At 36.6% G+C, this 19,927-nt stretch overlaps 1 protein-coding gene across 2 annotated transcripts in view; it reads right to left on the reverse strand.

Annotated features, from left to right (window-relative positions):
• SORCS3 (sortilin related VPS10 domain containing receptor 3) overlaps positions 1 to 19,927 on the reverse strand; it is a 611,216-nt gene that overhangs the window by 24,074 nt on the left and 567,215 nt on the right. For both annotated transcript variants that reach the window (XM_017944309.3, XM_031652096.1), the window contains exon 20: positions 16,571 to 16,704. In XM_017944309.3, coding sequence (XP_017799798.1) covers positions 16,571 to 16,704 — 134 coding nt within the window. The remainder of the gene's footprint in view (positions 1 to 16,570; positions 16,705 to 19,927) is intronic.

Raw genomic sequence — 19,927 nt, forward strand, 5'->3', positions numbered from 1 at the left:
CTTGAGTTCTTCATCAGCCACTGATATCTGGTGCCCAATGCTAAATTAAATCAAGTATTTTAAGGTTCATTTACTCAAATATATTAGACAAGCAGACACATTTATTAAGCCAGACCTCTGTTAATCCCAGCAAATTGGCCTTTCAGAGCCCCACAAATCCAACAGGCAGCTGATTGACTTCTCTGTCTCTGTGCTTCATCCAATCTACAGAGCCAGCCCACAGCAAGGCCCCTTAGAAAAATACCTCATGCCCTGCCTAGGCTGTGAGCTACATCCCTCCCCACAGAGAATCCCTCATGTGCGACAGGTCACATATTATCCACTGAGCCTGGCAAGAAATCGACAAAGCTCTGTGTGACTATTTAGTTATGAGATTTCCACTTGACTAATGGAACTAAGCAAGCTGCAGGGAAATCTTGGATGCAGCCTACATCAGTTTCCCGGACACAGTAAGTCAAGTTAATAGTGTACATTCTAAAATCTCTGCAATTTAAAATGCATACCTTGATAACAGCTGCCAGTCCCAAATTGGACAGATTATGCAGTCACTATGCTTGCCTTATTTAAAACCTTCAGCAGATTATATAGTAATGTGTGCAAAGTGCTCATCGTATGAAGCACAAAGCCTGGATATATAATTATGGATCTACCACGTTTAGAACTATATAAAAAATCTTAAAGAAATAAGCAAAGAAGCAAAGAAATAAAGCAAAATACTATCTATAGCTACTAGTTGTAAACTAAAACTAAACTAGTGATATAAGATAGAACCAAATTCATGGTTCTATTCACTAGTTTGGTTTAAAACTAAACTAGTAGCTATGGATGCTAAAGCAAAGAAATGAAGTCAAACAGTATAGTAAACTAGTAGTTTAAAGCTAAACTAATAGTTATAGATACTATTTGGCTTTATTCCTTTGTCTTTGTGTGTTTTTAAAGGAGAAAAATGACTGGTGGTAATAGGTGGGAAAAGATGATAAATAGTTAAAGGTAGTAAACCAAAACTCCCATACTTTTATGCCTATGGGATTAATGTGAAAATTCACAGGTTAGAAAAGCACTTTTCCTCAAATACAGATACACTAACATACACAGGTAAATACATCCAAAACCTCTTTGACAGTATCTGTCTAAAGTATCACTGTCCATGAATCTGGTTCTATCTTATATCACGCTACCCTAAATCAGAATTTTTGTGACAAAAGCAAAAGCATCAATTTTTATCACTCAAAGCCATCTATCTTCCTCACCTTTTAGCATTTTCTCCAACTTCTGCCCAAATGAATCCTTTAACTTTGGCTGAATTAGTTTAACATCCCCAAAGCCTAACCTCTACACAAAAATCCCTCTCTTTCCTCTCTGCCTCAATTCTACTGCTCCTTCTATGCCAGTTTAGGCTCAACTTTATATATGACTCACCCCATGACCAACAATGTCTACATATCCATCACTCCCTAGGCTGCTTGACTCAGCCAGTAATTTTACATTCCTATTGCATACCTGCTTTTATCTATTCTTGAATTTTACCCTCATATTCTCGAATAGATTACATGTTTTTTGAAAGCAATAAATGGAATTTACACTGCTTTGTATTCCACACAACATGTAGCTCAAACTATAGGCTCTTAAAAAGATCCACAAAAGTACTGATGGAATTTCACATTGCCCACTGATAGATTTGTAGGCACATATGCCTACAGTTGGATTTCAGAAATTCTTGCTCTTTTCTATTTGCTTATACAACATATTTGTTTGTCACTTATTGCATATGTGCTCATTGTGCTTTCTTACTGGGGATATAATCTCCTTGAACGTAAGGAGAATGTCATATGTGTTTTTCTATCCCTAATATCAGCAAGCAAAAGTCTGATTATAAAGGCAGGACGCCATATCACTCTTATCAGTAGGATGACTTCATTTAACTACTTACATAGTAACCTGGTCACACAAACACAAACACATAAAAACAGCCATAAACATCACCTTCCAAGGTTATTTCCTTAATTGTATTCTCTGTAAAATGGGATAATTTCTATTTCATCAGTGATGTTCTGATAACAATAAAATAATGTGTATGAAGAGACCAGTACATAATGAGTACCAGAAATATATACTCAAAATTAGTATTAGTTCCTTTTACAGGTCAGTTGGCTAGTCAAAGGGAACCAAATAGCTCTAAAATCGCAGCACTCGCCATATACGTAGGGACATTCATTCATTTGCCAGCCAAATATAGTGCTCATTGGATCAACTACTGGGGACCATGGCCATCTTGATGTGTTTCTGGCATGGTGTTAGCAAATAGCACTGCACTGAAAAGTCACCTCTTTCAAATGGACCAAGTAAACATTTTTAGAAATTGGAGTGTAACCTGTGGAACCAAGTCAGATTTTTAACCTAAATACAAATGTTATTTATGCAAATGATGAGCACAACAGTGACTAATACTTCCAAATGCTCGGTTGTGTTCTAAACACTTTCTATGCCTTTCTTTACTTAATCCTTGCAGCAATACTTGATCATAGATACTACTGTTATTACTCAGACATTACAAACAATAAAACTGAGACTCAAATAAATTAAATGCTTTGACTTGACTAAAGGCATACAGCAAAGAAGATTCGGTCTGGACTCCAACCTAGGTTTGTCTTGTTCTGCAACCACTCTATTCTACCGCCTCTCATGTATTGTCATTCTCTTGGTTCTTTGGGAACAAAACCACCTAGTAAGACCTCTGGGACCCGGGTATTTGTGCAGCATTTCATGTTCAAGGTTTTGGATTAAAAATTCCTAACCAAGGGAATACCTCTCGTCACCATTAATTTAAAAACATAAAACTATAATGCCAATATGTAATTTAAAAATGCCCTCTCGTAATATGGCATAATATATATGAGGTAAGTATTAGATAGATAGATTGATTGATAGATTATAGAAGTGGAGTGACAGAGAGATACACAGTAGATTTCAAATAATAACTAAGTCATGTTCATATGTTACATATTATAGTATCCTTGCTTTACAGAAATTGATACAAACTCAAATTAAGTGACTCATTCAATTTAACACAGATATTATTGCAGAAGTATAAACTAGAATCACCAATTGCTTTGTTCATTTATTTGTTTTTAATCAAATACCTATTAGACACTGCATGGCATTTCAGGTCTTAGAAACAGCACTCAAAGAAAAAAAATAGGGCTGTAGAGAAATGTTGTGTCTTCCGTTCCTCGCAGGCTGCTGACTAAATCACTGTGTTGGTAACAGTCAAGAACTGCCCTTCTTGCACATAGAAGTTTCTTAGAAAGGATCATCAGGTAAATGAGCTACAACAAGAAAGAATTCTCTGACTTGACAGCCAAATCCTCATATCTGCACAGGAGAAATGAACTTAAAATCCTCCTCTTTCTAACTTCTCCCTGAACAATTTTCTCTTTTTCCTTCATTGTGTATATCTGCTGGTCTTTGAGGCGCAACTTTAGATTATGTAACCTCCAGGAGATAAACACCTCTAGTGGTGCAGCTAAGGCATGTGGGGCTGGGGAGAGTGCATGATAAATGGGAATTAGTAGACCCAGTTTTGAGGTCTGGCTCTGCAACTAACCAAGTGTTTGAATTTGGGATGTTCATCTCAGACAGGGAGCTTAATTTCTCTAATGTACCAAACAGGGCTTTTATTAAATGACCTACCCTTCTATTTTCCTGGTGAAGAATAATCCCAGAAATGCAAATGCATTAGTCATCTACACTGAAAAATTAATTTGAAAATATGAGGCACAAATAATGCAAAAAGAAAAGGGTTCCTTGGTCCATAAATCTTGCTCTATATTTTACCAAACCATGCTAAATATAAGTTCTAATAATGTCATAAAAAGAATCCATTTATTGAGTACATAGTGTGTGGCAAGCAAATAGTATAGTTTTACTATATATTTATGCCATACAATAGCATAGTTTTCACAACAATAAAGTTGAGATAGGCATTATTCTTTCCACTTTACGGTGAGCCAATTACAGTTTAGGACAGATAATTTTATCAAGCTCTCACACAACTAAGAAGTAGCAGTTCTGGAAATTTAACCCATGAAACCCTAAATCCAAGGTCCATGTTCTCTCCACTGTATCATGCTGCCTCCCTAAAAAAGATCGGGGATAAGTTATCTCCCATTTACGCAGGAGTAAGGGTGGGGTGAAGTTCTCTTCGGTTGTTATCGACCAGAAACTGAATATTTATTTCCCTTCTCTTTAGATATCCCACATTTCCAACTCTGATGTTGTACCTTACTTAAATTATGTTTTTTAACTGAAAGCTTTCTCTAGGATAAGCAATGCCAATCACATTATGAGTTTTCCAAAAAAAAAAAAGAGTTTTCAAAACACACACACACACACACACACACACGTCTGAGAGTTCAGAACTCCATGAGTATTCATAGGAAGCCCCCTTGACTTCGTGAATTTTATAATCAGTAGGTGACTACGTACACCCAGCAAATGTTAAAGAACATTGCCCATAGGGTTATAGCAGGGGAGGGGGAAAATAATTATTTTGAAACACACATCAGAGCACTATGTTCTTTTTAACAAGGTCTGCTCTCAGAAGAAACTTATAAATCAGAGCCTAAACTGCAGGGGTTTTATAGTCCAACTAAGCTACGAGCAGTAAAATGCACAACGCCAGCCCACTTTATCCTTCCATGTGGGAGAATATAGATACCTACCTACAGCCCACTCTAAATAATCTAACCATCCTGAGGGATCAGGAGAGGGAGAACAAACAGAAACACCTGTAAATGCCTGAGACCTAATGATAGGTTGATAGAAAGCTTCCCCTCCTTCCACATCTTACCACCACATGACTAAAGACTTATTTACAGCCATTCCTGTCACCCAGTATATCATGTCCAGTTATGAAGAAAAAAATTACGAGGCATACTAAAGGGAAAAAACATAGAAGACACACAGAAGGTATCAGAGTCAGATATAACAGGGATGTTGCAATGACCAGAGCAGAAATTTCAAACAAATTTAATTATGTGCTAAAAGATTTAATGGATAAGGTAGACAGCAGTCCAAAACCGATAAGCAATGTAAACAGAAAGTTGAAAATTCTGAGAAAGAAAAGAAATGCTAGAGATCAAAAACACTGTGCTTGAAATTTAAAAATGCCTTTGATGTGTTTATTAGTAGACTGAACACAGCTTAGGAAGAATCTCTGAGCTTGAGAACATCTCAATAGAAAATGCCAAAACTGAAAAGCAAAAAGAACAAAAAGTTAAAAAAAAAAGAGAAAAAAGAAAAGAACATCCAAGAATGAGGAACAACTAAAAATGGTATAAATGCATGTAATGTGAATAACAGAAAAAGAAACAGAAAAAAATCTGAAATAATAATAACTGAGAATCACAGCAAAGTAATGTCAGACACCAAACCACAGACACACAAAAATCAGAGAACACTGAGATAGATAAATGCTGAAAAATCTACACCTAGATGTATCATTTTCAAACTACAAAAAAAAAATCAAAGATTAAGAAAAAAAATCATGAGAAAAGCTAGAGGAAATAAACACCTTACTTATAAAGGAGAAGAGGTAAGAATTATGTCCAACTTCTCCCCAGAAACCATGTAAGCAAGAAGAAAGTAGACAGACATATTTAAAGGGTTGAGGGAAAAAAACTCTGCCAATCTAGAATTCTGTACCCTGCAAAATTATCCATCAAAAGTGAAGAAGAAAATAATGTTTTCTCAAACAAAGCAAACATTAAGAAACTTGTCAGTAGATCTTGTTTTGCAAAAATCATTAAAGTTTCTTCAGACAGAAGGAAATATGGGTCAGAAACTTGAACCACATGAAGAAAGGAAGAACACTGAAGAAGAATAAATGAAGGCAAAATTGTTTGACCCAGCAACCCCATTACTGGGTATACACCCAAAGGATTATAAATCGTTCTACTATAAAGACACATGCGCATGTATGTTTATTGCAGCACTATTCACAATAGCAAAGGGTTGGAACCAACCCAAATGCCCATCAATGGTAGACTGGATAAAGAAGATGTGGCACATATACCCCATGAAATACTATGCAGCCATATAAAAGGATGAATTCATGTCCTTTGCAGGAACATGGATGAAGCTGGAAACCATCATTCTCAGCAAACTAACACAAGAACAAAAAACCAAACACTGCGTATCTTCACTCATAAGTGGGAGTTGAACAATGAGAACACACGGACATAGGAAGGCAACATCACACACCGAAGCCTGTCAAGGGGGAATGGGGGGCTAAGGGAGCAATAGCATTAAGAGAAAATACCTAATGTAGATGACAGGTTGATGGGTGCAGCAAACCACCATGGCACGTGTATACCTATGTAACAAACCTGCATGCTCTTCACATGTACCCCAGAACTTAAAGTATAATAAAAAAAGAAAGAAAACTATTATTCTCAATTGACTTAACAGAAAATATTTGCTCAACATAATAATACCAACATATATCTTATGTATGTTTATATACAAGTTAAATGAGTGACAACAGTGAGAGAAGAGGCGAGAGACAAGAATTTATAATTATTTTTACTAAAAGTCATTCTCACTACTATTGAAGCCATATAGTGTTATTTAAAATGGGTTTAGATTTGTTGTAAATGTATATAGCAAATTCTAGGGCACTTGCTTTAAAAAGTTTTCTTTAAAAGTATGAGTGATAAACAAAAAAAGAAATAAAATCAATAAGGACATAGTTGATTTTAATAATGCCATCAATCAACTGGACATAATTAACATCTATAGATTGCTTTATCAGACAACAGCAGAATACACATTCTTCTAAAGCCCAAATAGAACATCCACTGAACTAGACCACATCCTGGGCCATAAAACACACTTTAACCAATATGAAAGAATAGACATCATATAATGGTCTGCTCTCAGATCACAATTAAATTGAGTAATAAATAATTAACAGAAAGATAAGTAGAAAGTCCCAAAATAAATGGAGATTAAACAAGACACATCTAAATAACACATTAGTCAAAAAACAAATGTCAAGAGAAACTAAAAAGTATTTTCAACTAAATGAAAATTTAAAAAAAACTAACATTTGTGGGATGCAGCAAAAGCAGTACTTAGAAGGAAATTTATAGCATTGAGTGTATGTATTAAAAAGAAGAAATATCTAGAATCAGTCATCTAACCTCTCATCTCAGGAAACAAGGAAAAAAAAAAAAAAAACTCCAAGTTAAGCAAAAAAAAAAAATAATAAAAACTAGAACAGAAATCAATGAAATTGAAAATAGGAAATCAATAGAGAAAAACAAGTAAAAAAATCTGGTTCTTTGAAAATATCAGTAAAGTTGATAAGCCTCTAGCCAGGCTAATTAAGAAAAAAGAGAGGGGACACAAATTACTAATATCTGATATGAAAGAGGGGACATCACTACAAATCTTATAGATATTAAAATGATGACAAAGGGGTAATATAAACACTTCTATGGCAACAACTTTGATAACCCAGATGAAACAGATCAATTTCTTGAAAGACACAATCTGATAAAACTCACACAGGATGAAAAACTGTATTTGAATATAACTGTACCTATTAAATAAATTGAATCATTAATTCATAACTTTGCTAAAGAGAAAACACTAGGTCTAGATGGTTTTACTAGCAAATTCTACTAAACATTTAAGGGAGAAATTATGCCAATTTTCCACATTATTTTTCAGAAAATAGAAGAGGATAGAATATTTTCTAACTCATTTAATCAACCAAATACCAAAATCAACCATCAACCAAATACCAAATACCAAATATAACCAAATACCAAAATCAGGTAAACATATTACAAGAAAGGAAAACTAAAGATCAATAATTCTCAGAAACAAAGATGCAAAAATCCTCAATAAAACATTAGCAAATTGAATCCAATCATGTATAAAAAATTATACTCCATGACCAATATCAGAATTTATCCCAAGGCTGGTTCAACGTTTAAACATCAATTAATGTAATCTGTCACATCAGCAAACTAAAGAAAAAAGAACATGATCATATTAACCTATGCAGAAAAAGCATTTAACACAATCCAACACCCATTTGTAACAACTCTCAGTAAACTAAGAATAGAGGGGAACTTCCCCAAGATGATAAAGAATATCTACAAAAAAACCCTATAGCAAACATCATAATTAATGGTGTGAAATTGTAAGCTTTCCCACTAAGATCAGAAACAAAGAAAGGATGTTCCCTCTCACCACTTCTTTTCAACATTGTACTGGAAGTCCTGGCTAATGCAATAAGACAAGAAAATAAACAAAAGTTAAACTGATTGGGAAAGAGGAAAGAAAACTATTTGTTCATAGCTGATATGACTGCTTATGTAGGCATCTAAGAGAATCAACAACAAGCAAAAATCTCCTAGGACAAATACATAATTATAGCAAGGTTACAGGTTACAAGGTTCATATATAAGAATTGATCACTTTCCTATATACCAGCAATGAGCAAGTGTGATTTGAATTAAGAACACGATACCAAGGAGCTTCAAGATGGCTGACCAAAGGCAGCTTGTACTCGTCTTCTCCACAAAGAAGAACCAAAAATAGTGACTAGACAATCACACTTTGAATAGGTCATCTAAGAAAGAATCCTGGAGTTCAACAGAGAAGTAACAGGAAGCACATAAAGCAGTGAAGGACATGGAAGCAAGGCAGTCTGCTTGGCCAGGATCAGCTGGGGGTTTGGAGAGATTGCCCAATGTGGATAGGGACTCCCCAGTATAAGAAAAGGGTAAGTGAGAGACCTCCAGAAGTCCACATCCTTACCATGGACTCCTACGATCCTAGCCACTGGAGAGCCCCTTGACCATCGTGGGCCCTGAAACTGAAATAAGAAGCTCCCTGTAGACTGCAATGTCAGTGCTCCAGACAGGGAGCTCACACTGGCTTCCACACATCCCAAGTCCAAAGCAGCTGCAGCAAGGTGCCATTTTGAGAACCCAGATTCCAACAGACTTCACCCTGCTCTGAGGCCCAACAGCGACTACATCTCCTTATTCCTGGAGCCCTACTGACATCCCCCACAGGCAGTCACCACTGTACCTAGCTGCTGCTGTGAGGACTGAGGCACAGACCACTGGTAATGATCATACTTGCCACCATCAGCAGAGCCACTGTGCATTTTCTTGCACCCAGACAGAGACCCTCTCCCCACCCACAGCTGCCATTACTGAGGGCTGCTGCCATGGGCTGGGACGTGAGTGAAGTGTAGGCTGCGAGTGAAGTCGAGGCTAAGATATGAGTGAAGCACCAGTTGCAATGAGGTGGCTGAAGTGCAAGTGAAATATAAGCTACTGCCACCTAGGCTAAGATACAAACAAAATATGTATTTCCCACCCACCTGACTATGGCTGCCACTAAAAGCAACCCTGCCCTCCCTGGTAGCAGAGTTGCAGCACAACCACTCCCATTCCCCAACCTAAGCATCCCACCTGGGGTTTGGAGATGACCCCACCACTGTCTACCACAGCCACTACCTGCACACAACACCAGGGGGCCTGGGAGTAGGACTTCTTAGCCTGGTTCTGCCCTCCCCTGAAGCCAGAGGACTCAATCTGAGAGTCTGAGGGTCTGGGGATCACACTGCCTAGTCTACTACAACCAGTAACTCAGCACTCCTCCTAGACACCTGAGGTTGGGCCCACTACCCTGCCACTACCACCAGGTTGGGCCCACCATCCTGCCACTACCACCAGAGCTGGCACCCATCTGTATTCACTAATTGTAGATATGAAGACTAAACCACTAAGCCCATTGCAGCCACCACTAACATTAGTGGAAACTGCTCGAGATCCAGAGGGTTATCCTGCCACTGCTACTACCATCACCTACACCACACCTCCTGCCCAAGGGGCACAGAACCCACTCACCACCTGGTGCACCACTACACCTACCAGCAAGACACTTGGAGGCCCAGAAATCAGTGCAGTTGGGCCTTCTAACACCAAGGCCAACATACACCACCCTGAGGCCCCTAAATAGGCATAAGCAGCCCACTGCTGCTACCTTAGGACCCCAAACCCTGGCCCACCTGGCATCCCAGTCCCTAGCAAAAAATTTCCACAGTCTTCACTAATAACTGCCCCCAACACTGCAAGGGAATCACAGCTGCCACTGATTCTATTTAAGGCAAAAGAAATCATACAGACACTATACTAATGCATGCACCCAGAATCAAAGCCAAAGTGCCCTACTCAACCAACACTATAAAAACATCTTCAGGAAAAAGTCCCTCCCAACAAAAGCAAATTCAAAAAATTGGAAGACGTGATCATTACACCAGCTGCACAGATATCAACGTAAGGACACAGAAAACATGAAAAAGCAAGAAAAAGTGACAACTCTGAAGGAACACAATAATTCTCCAGTAACAGATCCCAATCAAACAAAACAATTATAAAATCCAAGAAAAGGAATTCAAAATATTGATTTGAAAGAAGCTCTGTGAGATAAAAAGAGAATTCAAAAATGCAAGGAAAAGAAATCAGAAAACCAATTCATGATATGAATGAGAAATTTACCAAAGAGACACTATTAAAAAAATGCAGACAAATTCTGAACAGAAGAACCCACCAAATGAAAGACAAAATACATTTGAAAGCTTTAATAGACTAGATCAAGGAGAAGAAAGAACCTCAGATCCTGAAAACAGGTCTTTGGAAATAACCCACTCAGACAAAAATTTTAAGGGAATAATTTTTTAAAATGAGCAAAGCTTATGTGCTATATGGAACACCATAAAATGAGTAAATATTCAAATTGCTGGTATGCCAGAAGATAAAAAGAAAATGAAAGAATTACAAAATCTATTTAACAAAATAATTGTGGAAACTTTTCCCAAGTCTAGCAAGAGATTTAGATATTCAGATTCAGGAGGCTCCGATAGTTCCAAAAAGATGAAAAGCAAAAAGATCTTCTTTATGCCACATTATAGTCAAACTTTTAAAAGTCAAAGACAAATACAGAATTCAAAAAATAGGCAAAGGCAAATGTCTAGTTACTTATAAATGAACCCCCATTCAACCAAGAGTGGATTTGCCATCAGAAATCTTACAAACTAGGAGAGAATAGGATGATATATTCAAACAGCTGAAAGGAAAATACTGTCAACCAAGAATATTATACCTAACAAAGATATTCTTCATAAATGAAGAATTGAAATATTTCCCAGACAAGCAAAAGTTGAGAGAATTCATCACCACTAGATTTGCCATATTAGAAATTCTTAAGAAAATCCTGTGAAAGAGAAATAAAGAATGAAGAAAGCAAGAGGGAAAGAGAGAGAGAGAAAGAGCAAGAAAGAAAGAGCAAGAGAAAAAGAAAGAAAAAAAAGAGAGAGAGAGAGAAGGAGTGAAAGAAAGAAGAGAGACAGAGAAAGAGAAAGAGAGAAAGAAAGAAACAACAAAAGAAAGAGAAAGAAAGGAGGGAGAGAGTGAGGGAGGGCAGGGAAGGCAGGCAGGCAGATACGTGAAAATATAAAAACCACTGGTAGAACAAACAAACAAAAAAGGAAGATAAAAGATTCAAATGAAAACAAAACAAAACCACTATGATAAACAGTAAGAGAGAAAGAAAGGGACAAAGGTATACAAAACAACCAGAAATTAATTAATAAAATGATAGAAATAGGCCCTCACATATCAATAACCTTGAACATAAACAGATTAACTTTCCTCAGTAAAGATACAGCTAATGAAATGGATTTACAACACACACACACACACACACACACACACACACACACACACACACACTGACCACAATATGCTGCCTACAAGGAACTCATCCCACCTGTCATGACATATATAGACTGAAAGTAAAAGGATGGGAAAAATACATTCCATGCAAATGAAAACTGAAAGTTAGTAGGAGTGGCTATATTTATATCAAAGAAACAAACTTTAAGTCAAAAACCATAAAAAAAAACAAAAAAATACAAAGAAGATCATTATATAATGATAACGGGATCAATTCAGCAAGAAAATATCATAATTCTAAACATATATGCACCCAACACCCCAGCACCCAGATATACAAAGCAAATATTAGTAGATCTAAAGGGAGAGATAGAATCCAACACAATAATAGTTGGGAGCTTCAACACTCCACTCTCAGGATTAGACAGATCATCTAGACAGAAAACAAAGAAACATTTCACTTAAACTGCACATTAGACCAAATGGACCTAACAGATATTTACAGAAAATTTTATCCAAGAGCTAGAGAATACACATTCTTCTCATCAGCACATGGAACATTCTCCAAGATCTACCATATGTTAGGACACAAAACAAGTCTGAACAAATTTTGTAAAGTTGAAATCATACCAAGTATCTTCTCAGACCACAATGGAATAAATCTAGAAATCAATAACAAGAGGAACTTTAGAAACTGTACAAATACATAGAAATTAAATGATATGCTTCTGAATGTTGGGTCAAGAAAGAAATTACAGAGTAAATTTTTTAAAATTTGAAAAAAAAAAAAAAAAAAACCAGAAACACAACATACCACAACCTATGAGATATAGCAAAAGCAATGCTGAGAGGTAAGCTTATAGCAATAACTACCTATATCAGAAAAGCAGAAGGATTTCAAATAATACAATCTGCAACTCACGGAACTAGAAAAGCAAGAACAAATAAAACCCCAAATTAGTAGAAGATAAGAAATAATAAAGATCAGAGGAGAACTAAACAAAATAGAGACTAAAAAATAATACAAAAGATCAATAAACCAAAAGGTTGTGTTTTTTTTGAAAAGATAAACAAAATCAATAAACCACTTGCTAGACTAACCAAGAAAGAATAAAGACTCAAAATCAGAAATGGAAAAGGAGGCACTGCAACTGATACCACAGAAACACAAAAGATCGTTAGAGACAATTATGAACAACTATATACACTAATAAACTGAAAAACCTAGAGAAAATGGATAAATTCCTAGACACATGCAACCTACCAAGATTGAATCAGGAAGAAATAGAAAGGCTGTACAGGCCAATAACCAATAATGAGATTTAATTAGTAATAAAAAGTCTCCTGAACAAAGAAAAGTCTATGATCAGATGGCTTCACTGCTGAATTCTATCAAACTTTCAAAGATGAACTAATTTAAACTCTTCACAAACTATTACAAAAAATTTAAGAGGAGGGAATGCTCTCTAACTCATTCTACAAGACCAGAATTACCCTGATACTTAAACCAGACAAGAACTCAACAAAAAAAGAAAACTGTGGGCCAATAGGTTTGATGAATATAGAATCGAAAATTCTCAATGAAATACTAACAAACTGAATTCAACAGCATGTCAGAAAAAAATATACATCAAGATCAAGTTGAATTTACCCCAGGGATGCAAGTATAATTTAACATACACAAGTCAATAAATGTGATTCATTGCATCAATAGAGTGAATGACAAAAAAACATACTATCATGTTAATAGATTCAGAAAAAGCATTTGATAAAATTTAACATCGCCAATGATAAAAAGTCTCAACAAACCAGCATAGAAGGAATGTACCTTAATGTAGTAAAGGCTATATGACAAATCCATAGTTAATATCATGCTCAATCAGGAAAAGTGGAAAGCCTTTCCTTTAAAGCCTAGGACACGAAGATAAGGATGCCGATTTTCACCACTCCTATTCAATATAGGACTGGAAGTCTTAACCAGAGTAATCAGGCAAGAGAAAAAAAAAATAAAAGACCATCTAAATTTAAAAAGAAAGAGTCAAATTGTTCCTCTCTGCTGATGTATATTTAGAAAAACTTAGAGACTCCATGAAAAAACTCTTAAATCTGATCAACAAATTCAGTAAAGTTGCAGAATACAAAATCAATATAGAAAAAACAGTAGTGTTACATATCAATCAAAACAAAAACATAAAATACCCAATATCTTGTACTTTAGCACCATCAAAAATGAAATACTTCTGTATAAATTTAACAAAATGTGTATGAGATCCATGTAGGAAAAACTACAAAACTCTGTTGAAAAAAATCAAATAATAACTAAATAGATAGTCCATGTTCATGGATAGGAATACTTAACATCGTGAAGACGTCAGTTCTTATCAATTTGATCTACAGATGCAATCCAATGCCAGTCAAAATCCTAGCAAGTTAGTTTGTAGATATTGACAAAGTGATATGAGACTATATATGGCAAGGGAAATGACTCAAAATAGTTAACATAAAATTGAAGGAGAACAAAGTTGAAGAATTGACTCTACTCAACTTCAGGATCTATTATAAATTTACAGTAATCAAAACAGGTTGTACTGGTGGAAAAAAACAGGAAAACAGACCAACGGAACCAAATAAGTAGCCCAGAAATAGACCCACATAAGTGTAATCAACTGATTTTTCGCAAAGGAGCAAAGTTAATACAATGGAGCAAAAATGGTATTTTCAACAAATGGTGCTTGAACAACTGGACATCCACATAAAAAAAAAAAAAGAATCTAGGTATAAACCTTATGCCTTTAAAAAATGATCTCAAAATGGATCATAGATCTAAATGTAAAACTCAAAACTATAAAACTCCTAGACGACAACATAGGAGAAAACATGGATGATGTTGGGTTTGGTGAAGTCATTTGAGATACAACACCAAAGATATGATTCATGAATAAAAGAACTGATAAGCTGGACTTCCTTAAAATTAAAAACTTTGTCTACAAAAGACACTATCAAGAAATTGAAAAGATAAGCTACAGAGTGGAAGAAAATATTTGCAGAAGACATATCTGATAAAAGATTATCCAATAATACACAAAGAATTCTTAAAACTCAATAAATAATGGAACAATCCGATTTAAAAATAGGCCACAGACCTTAATAGACAACTCACCAAAGATGTTATATAGTTGGCAAATAAGCATATGAAAACTTTCTCTAAATAATATGTCATCTGGGAAATCCAAATTTAAACAAAAACGTGATACCATGACACGGCTATTAGAATGACCAAAATCCAGAACATGACACCACCAAATGCTAGTGAGGATATGGAGCAACAAGAACTCTCATTCATTGCTGGTGGAAATGCAAAATGGTCCAACCAGTTTGGAAGACAGCTTGGTGGTTTATTTCAAAACGAAACATATTGCTACCATAAGATCCAGAAATCATGCTCTTAGTATTTATCCAAAGTAGTTGAAAACTTATGTCCACACCAAACTTGCCCATGAATGTTTATAGCAGCTTTATTCATTATTGCCAAAACTTAGAAGCAACCAATACGCTCTTCAATGAGTGAATAGATAAATAAACTGTGATACATTCAGACAAGGGAATATTATTCAGCACTGAAAAGAAACGAGCTATCAAGACATGAAAAGACATGGAGCAAACTTAAATGCATATTACTTAGTGACGGAAGCCAATACGAAAACAGTGCATACTGTATGATTCCAACTATATGACATTCTGGAAAAGGCAAAACTACAGAGACAGAAAAAATATCAGTGGTTGCCAAGGATTAAGGAGGAGGCAGGTATGAATAGGTGGAGCACAGAGCATTTTTGGGGTAGTGAAACCCTTCTTTTTGATACTATAGTGGTAGATTCATGTCATTATACATTTATCCAAACCTATGGAATGTACAAAACCATAAATGAATCCCAAAGCAAACTATGGACTCTGAGTGATAATGATATATGAATGTAAGTTCATCTGTTACAACAAATGTAACACTCTGGTGGGGGATGTTGATAATGGAGGAGGCTATACATGTGTAGAAGCAGGGGATATATGGAAAATCTCTGTATCACCTGTTGATTTTGCTGTGAACTTACAACTCCTCAAAAATGAAATGTTCTTTATAAAATAGGAATAGAGAAGAACATTAAGAACATTAATTTAATTGAGGAATTCTCAGTCAAATTGTTCCCAGCTTCTATCATACAATTGTGGTCATGCTTGACACAGGTGTTGCCATCACCATGGCTGGAAGCAGGGAGTATATGGCCAGTCCAGAGTTTGGCCTCTTTTGTTCCTTTCTTTGAGATGTGGCAACCTCAGTAACTTGCCTAAAAAGAATGCTAGCATTTCTAGAACATCTAGTAAGTATTGATAAGGATTCTTTACCTGTGTTATCTTGTTTAATTTTGACTGCCCTACTTTTATCTAGACAGATAGGGCTACTTAATCTCAGAGATGCTAAGTAACTTATTTGACATTATATAACCAGTCCAAAGCCAAGATTAAGCAAAATGGAACAAATGAAATTTTAGAAATATTGATTAGAGAAGCAAGAACATGCAGGTTCGTAAAGTTTCTCAAAGTACTTTTTCTTCCTCAGGATTATTTGAACTTCCCTAATAAAGTAATGAACTTGGTGTGAAGAGGTAGGTTTTATTCAATTTCGTGGGCTCATAGGTTTATTAAGTACCTCTTATTGCCTGAATTCTCAGTGCCCCCTCAATAGACACATAGAAGCAGGAACATAGGAACATTCAGTACAGATCTAATTTGACACCAATCAGAAAGGGCCGAACCTTTGTGCTATTGCCGAACCACCAGAAATAGGTAAGGGTCCCCAGCTGACTGGGCCACACGACTGCACTGATGTTGACCTCCTTATTTCTTATGGCAACAAATGGAACTCGGAGATGAACATGCTCCACAGGACCTAAGGAAACAGAAAAAAATGACAGTGTTTATATTTCTGGATGTGGGCAAACTGTATTATACCCCTAGATTCTTAACCTTAATTTCTGTTAGCATCCCCTGTAATAAAGGAAGGTTCAGAAAACCATACACATTGGGAGGTGTGCATATGCACTTGAAATGAAGCACTGGGTATAATAGGGAACTCAAATCAAGTTTCAGATTTTTTGAGTGGCATCTGAACTAAATTTACATCTGATAAGCCTAACCACAGATGCTTATGAACCTCTAATACAAGGACAAAGCTGATTTACTAGACACTTAGCCAATAACTGGGAAGATAAACAGCAGTCTATTTTGTTATTGATGATTAGCCTGTATTGTGATTTGGGGTCAACGCATTGTGTGGAGGGCTCTTCCATTATTCCTGATTGTTAATGGGTTTCCATCTCCTTCAACAATCGGCCATTGTGCCTCATCATCTGCAGTACACACTGGGTGTCATTCAGAAACTGGCAAGGCTGTTTTCCAAAAAGGGAAAAGTGTATCTCCCTAAATCAAAGGAGACACAAATGTCAGGTTCCCAAATAATAAAAAATCTGCTTGCAGAAAGGTAACCAAGCTTCTCATTTTTTCCCTCAGAAAACTGATAAAAGCAGCATGATATTCTAAACTAGCAAGTAGAATAATATACGTGAACACACCCTAGGCAATAAGTGAGGATTTTAGTTTCCAAACTAAAATGAGAAGAGGACAAAGCTGATGAAAAACTGTTAATGTGGGCCGGTGCAGTGGCTCACACCTGTAATCCCAGCACTTTGGGTGGATCACCTGAGATCAGGAGTTTGAGACCAGCCTGGCCAACATGGTGAAACCCCATCTCTCCTAAAAATACAAAAATTAGTTGGGCATGGTGGCAGGTGCTTGTAATCCCAGCTCCTCGGGAGGCTGAAGCAGGAGAATCACTTGAATCCAGGAGGTGGAGGATGCAGTGAGCCGAAATCGCACCACTGCACTCTAGCCTGGGTGACAAGAGCAAAACTTCATCTTAATTAAAAAAAAAAGGGGGGGGGGGTGTGGGCAGTAATGTATCAGTGTTGCATCTGAGAGGTACATAATTTTTTAACACTGCAAGATTTTTTCTTCCTTTTTCCCTCCTTTCCTAACTCCTTTCCTTACTTTCCTATCTTTGTCTTCCTCCCTCCTTCTTTCTCTTCTTTAATCCTTCCTACATACCCAAATCCAAATAAAATATTTTAATTCTCTTCCTACTATGTCAGAGCACATTTCCTTGGTTTCCACCATCATCAATTTGATGAGTACAAGTAACTGAAGAGACTTCTATATGAAGTTCTTAAGCCACAACTGTAGCAAAGACATCTCTTCAGCCTGGATGGCTTGAATTCTTCTTATTGGTGGAGCATTTTTCAGGCCATCTAGCCATCCTTATTTGCTTCCCTAGTAATTCTGGAGACAAGTCAGTTCAAAGGGATGTTTCTCATTTCAACTCTGGCACAAATGTACTTATACGATTTTTTTCCTTTATCTTACGAGTCTTAATCCTACACAGACTATTACCTTGTTCTAAAAATAAGGACAACATTTGCTCTGCCTTCCTTATAGTAATAAGAACATATGGAATTGTTATGTGGTTGTTTAAAGTACCAATAATTAATGAAAGAATGTCATGATTTCTACCATTACTGCCCACCACCACCACTGCCATCACTGTTTCTGTCTGTCATTGGGTAGAAGTCCCTCTAAGGACATCAGTGAGCATTCTCCTGAGTCTAACTGGACATATTCTGTGTCACAGGTAATTTTCTATTGAAGGGGAAAGTGTTTGGACAGCAACTGCTATTTGGGTGGGGAGACCAGCCAGGCCAGTGTATGAGCAAAGGATAAATGCTTGAGGGGGATGGATGCCCTAGTTTCCATGATGTACTTATTTCACATTGCATACCTGTATCAAAACATCTCATGTACCCCATAAATATATATACCGACTATGTACCCACAACAATTAAAAATAAAATAAAACTGAATACTTAAAAGGAAGAGTATCTACAGCCTGAGAATGCTTTCTGCCTAAAGTTCTCTGCCTTGACCCCAGACATATGGCATCTCAAGATTTCTCTTAGCAAACACTTTCAACTTTGTCAATTCAGATACACGTTTGGTTGAAGGTTGACTTATTTTAAATAAGACTTTTTTTGTTATTATTTTTGTATGATTTGTTTGTTCATGAGAGCAAAAAAGGCACAAGATGTGAGAAAATAATGGATAATTTCATTGCTTTATTTACTCATTTTTAGGAGTTTACCTAATTTATGTCTCTTTACAGTTTGTGTTTTATTGATCAATGGGGGAAGAGAAAGAGGCTGTGGGGAGGGGATTCTGGCTAGTCCACTTCCAAGGAGGGAGATGAAAAACTTCCTTCTCCATGCCCAGATTCAAATCTCTCATTTTTCTCCTGATAGGAAAGGGGCCCCTTTAGGGGACCTTTTTACCCTCAAAGTCACTGCTTCTGTTCTCACTTATCCTCCAGAAAGCATGAAACCCATTCCCCAACACACCTCATGGGAACCCTGGGATCTTCCACAGTTAAGCAATGATGCAGCTGTGGTTCATGGCCTTGAGTTTCTTCTTGGCTTTCTGTCACTTGGGGGTCTTGGCTCAGTGGGAGCTGACAGTGTCAGGTCCTCTGATATCCAAGAAGATAAAAGGAGAACCCCTTCTCCATAAACTCATGCCAAACACAAAAAGGATATGGTGTTTACGACTTGGAAGACCATCACTCATGGTTGCATTTATTCCGCTTCAGGACAAGCGTGTTTGGTTAAAAATAATCCTAAGGAACACTACCATACAGTAGTTTTTTTTAGGCAAAGATTCTGAGCCAGGAGCCCTGGGCTTTGATGTGGAGACAAACCAAGGATCAATGAGAAGAGATGACAGCTGAGCAGATTCAGGAAGAAACAGTGCAAACTTCTAAATTCCTCACTGTCAAATAGTGCCCCTTTTGATAAAAATCTAATAATCTGTGCGAGATTGGTTATTATGGGCAGCTAACAACTACGTTTGTTAGCTAATGGCCCAAGATAAGGCCAAGAGCAGTCTCCACAATAAAAACTGTCTGGAAAATGCAGCCATGATTGATGTGGAGGGAATTATGAGCACAATAAAAGTTTCAAGGAACATTTCCTCCCTCATGCACATAAGCCACGGTATAAACCTGTTCCTTG

The sequence above is a fragment of the Papio anubis genome, chromosome 11 (assembly GCF_008728515.1).
Source record: "Papio anubis isolate 15944 chromosome 11, Panubis1.0, whole genome shotgun sequence".
Classification (NCBI taxonomy): domain Eukaryota; kingdom Metazoa; phylum Chordata; class Mammalia; order Primates; family Cercopithecidae; genus Papio; species Papio anubis.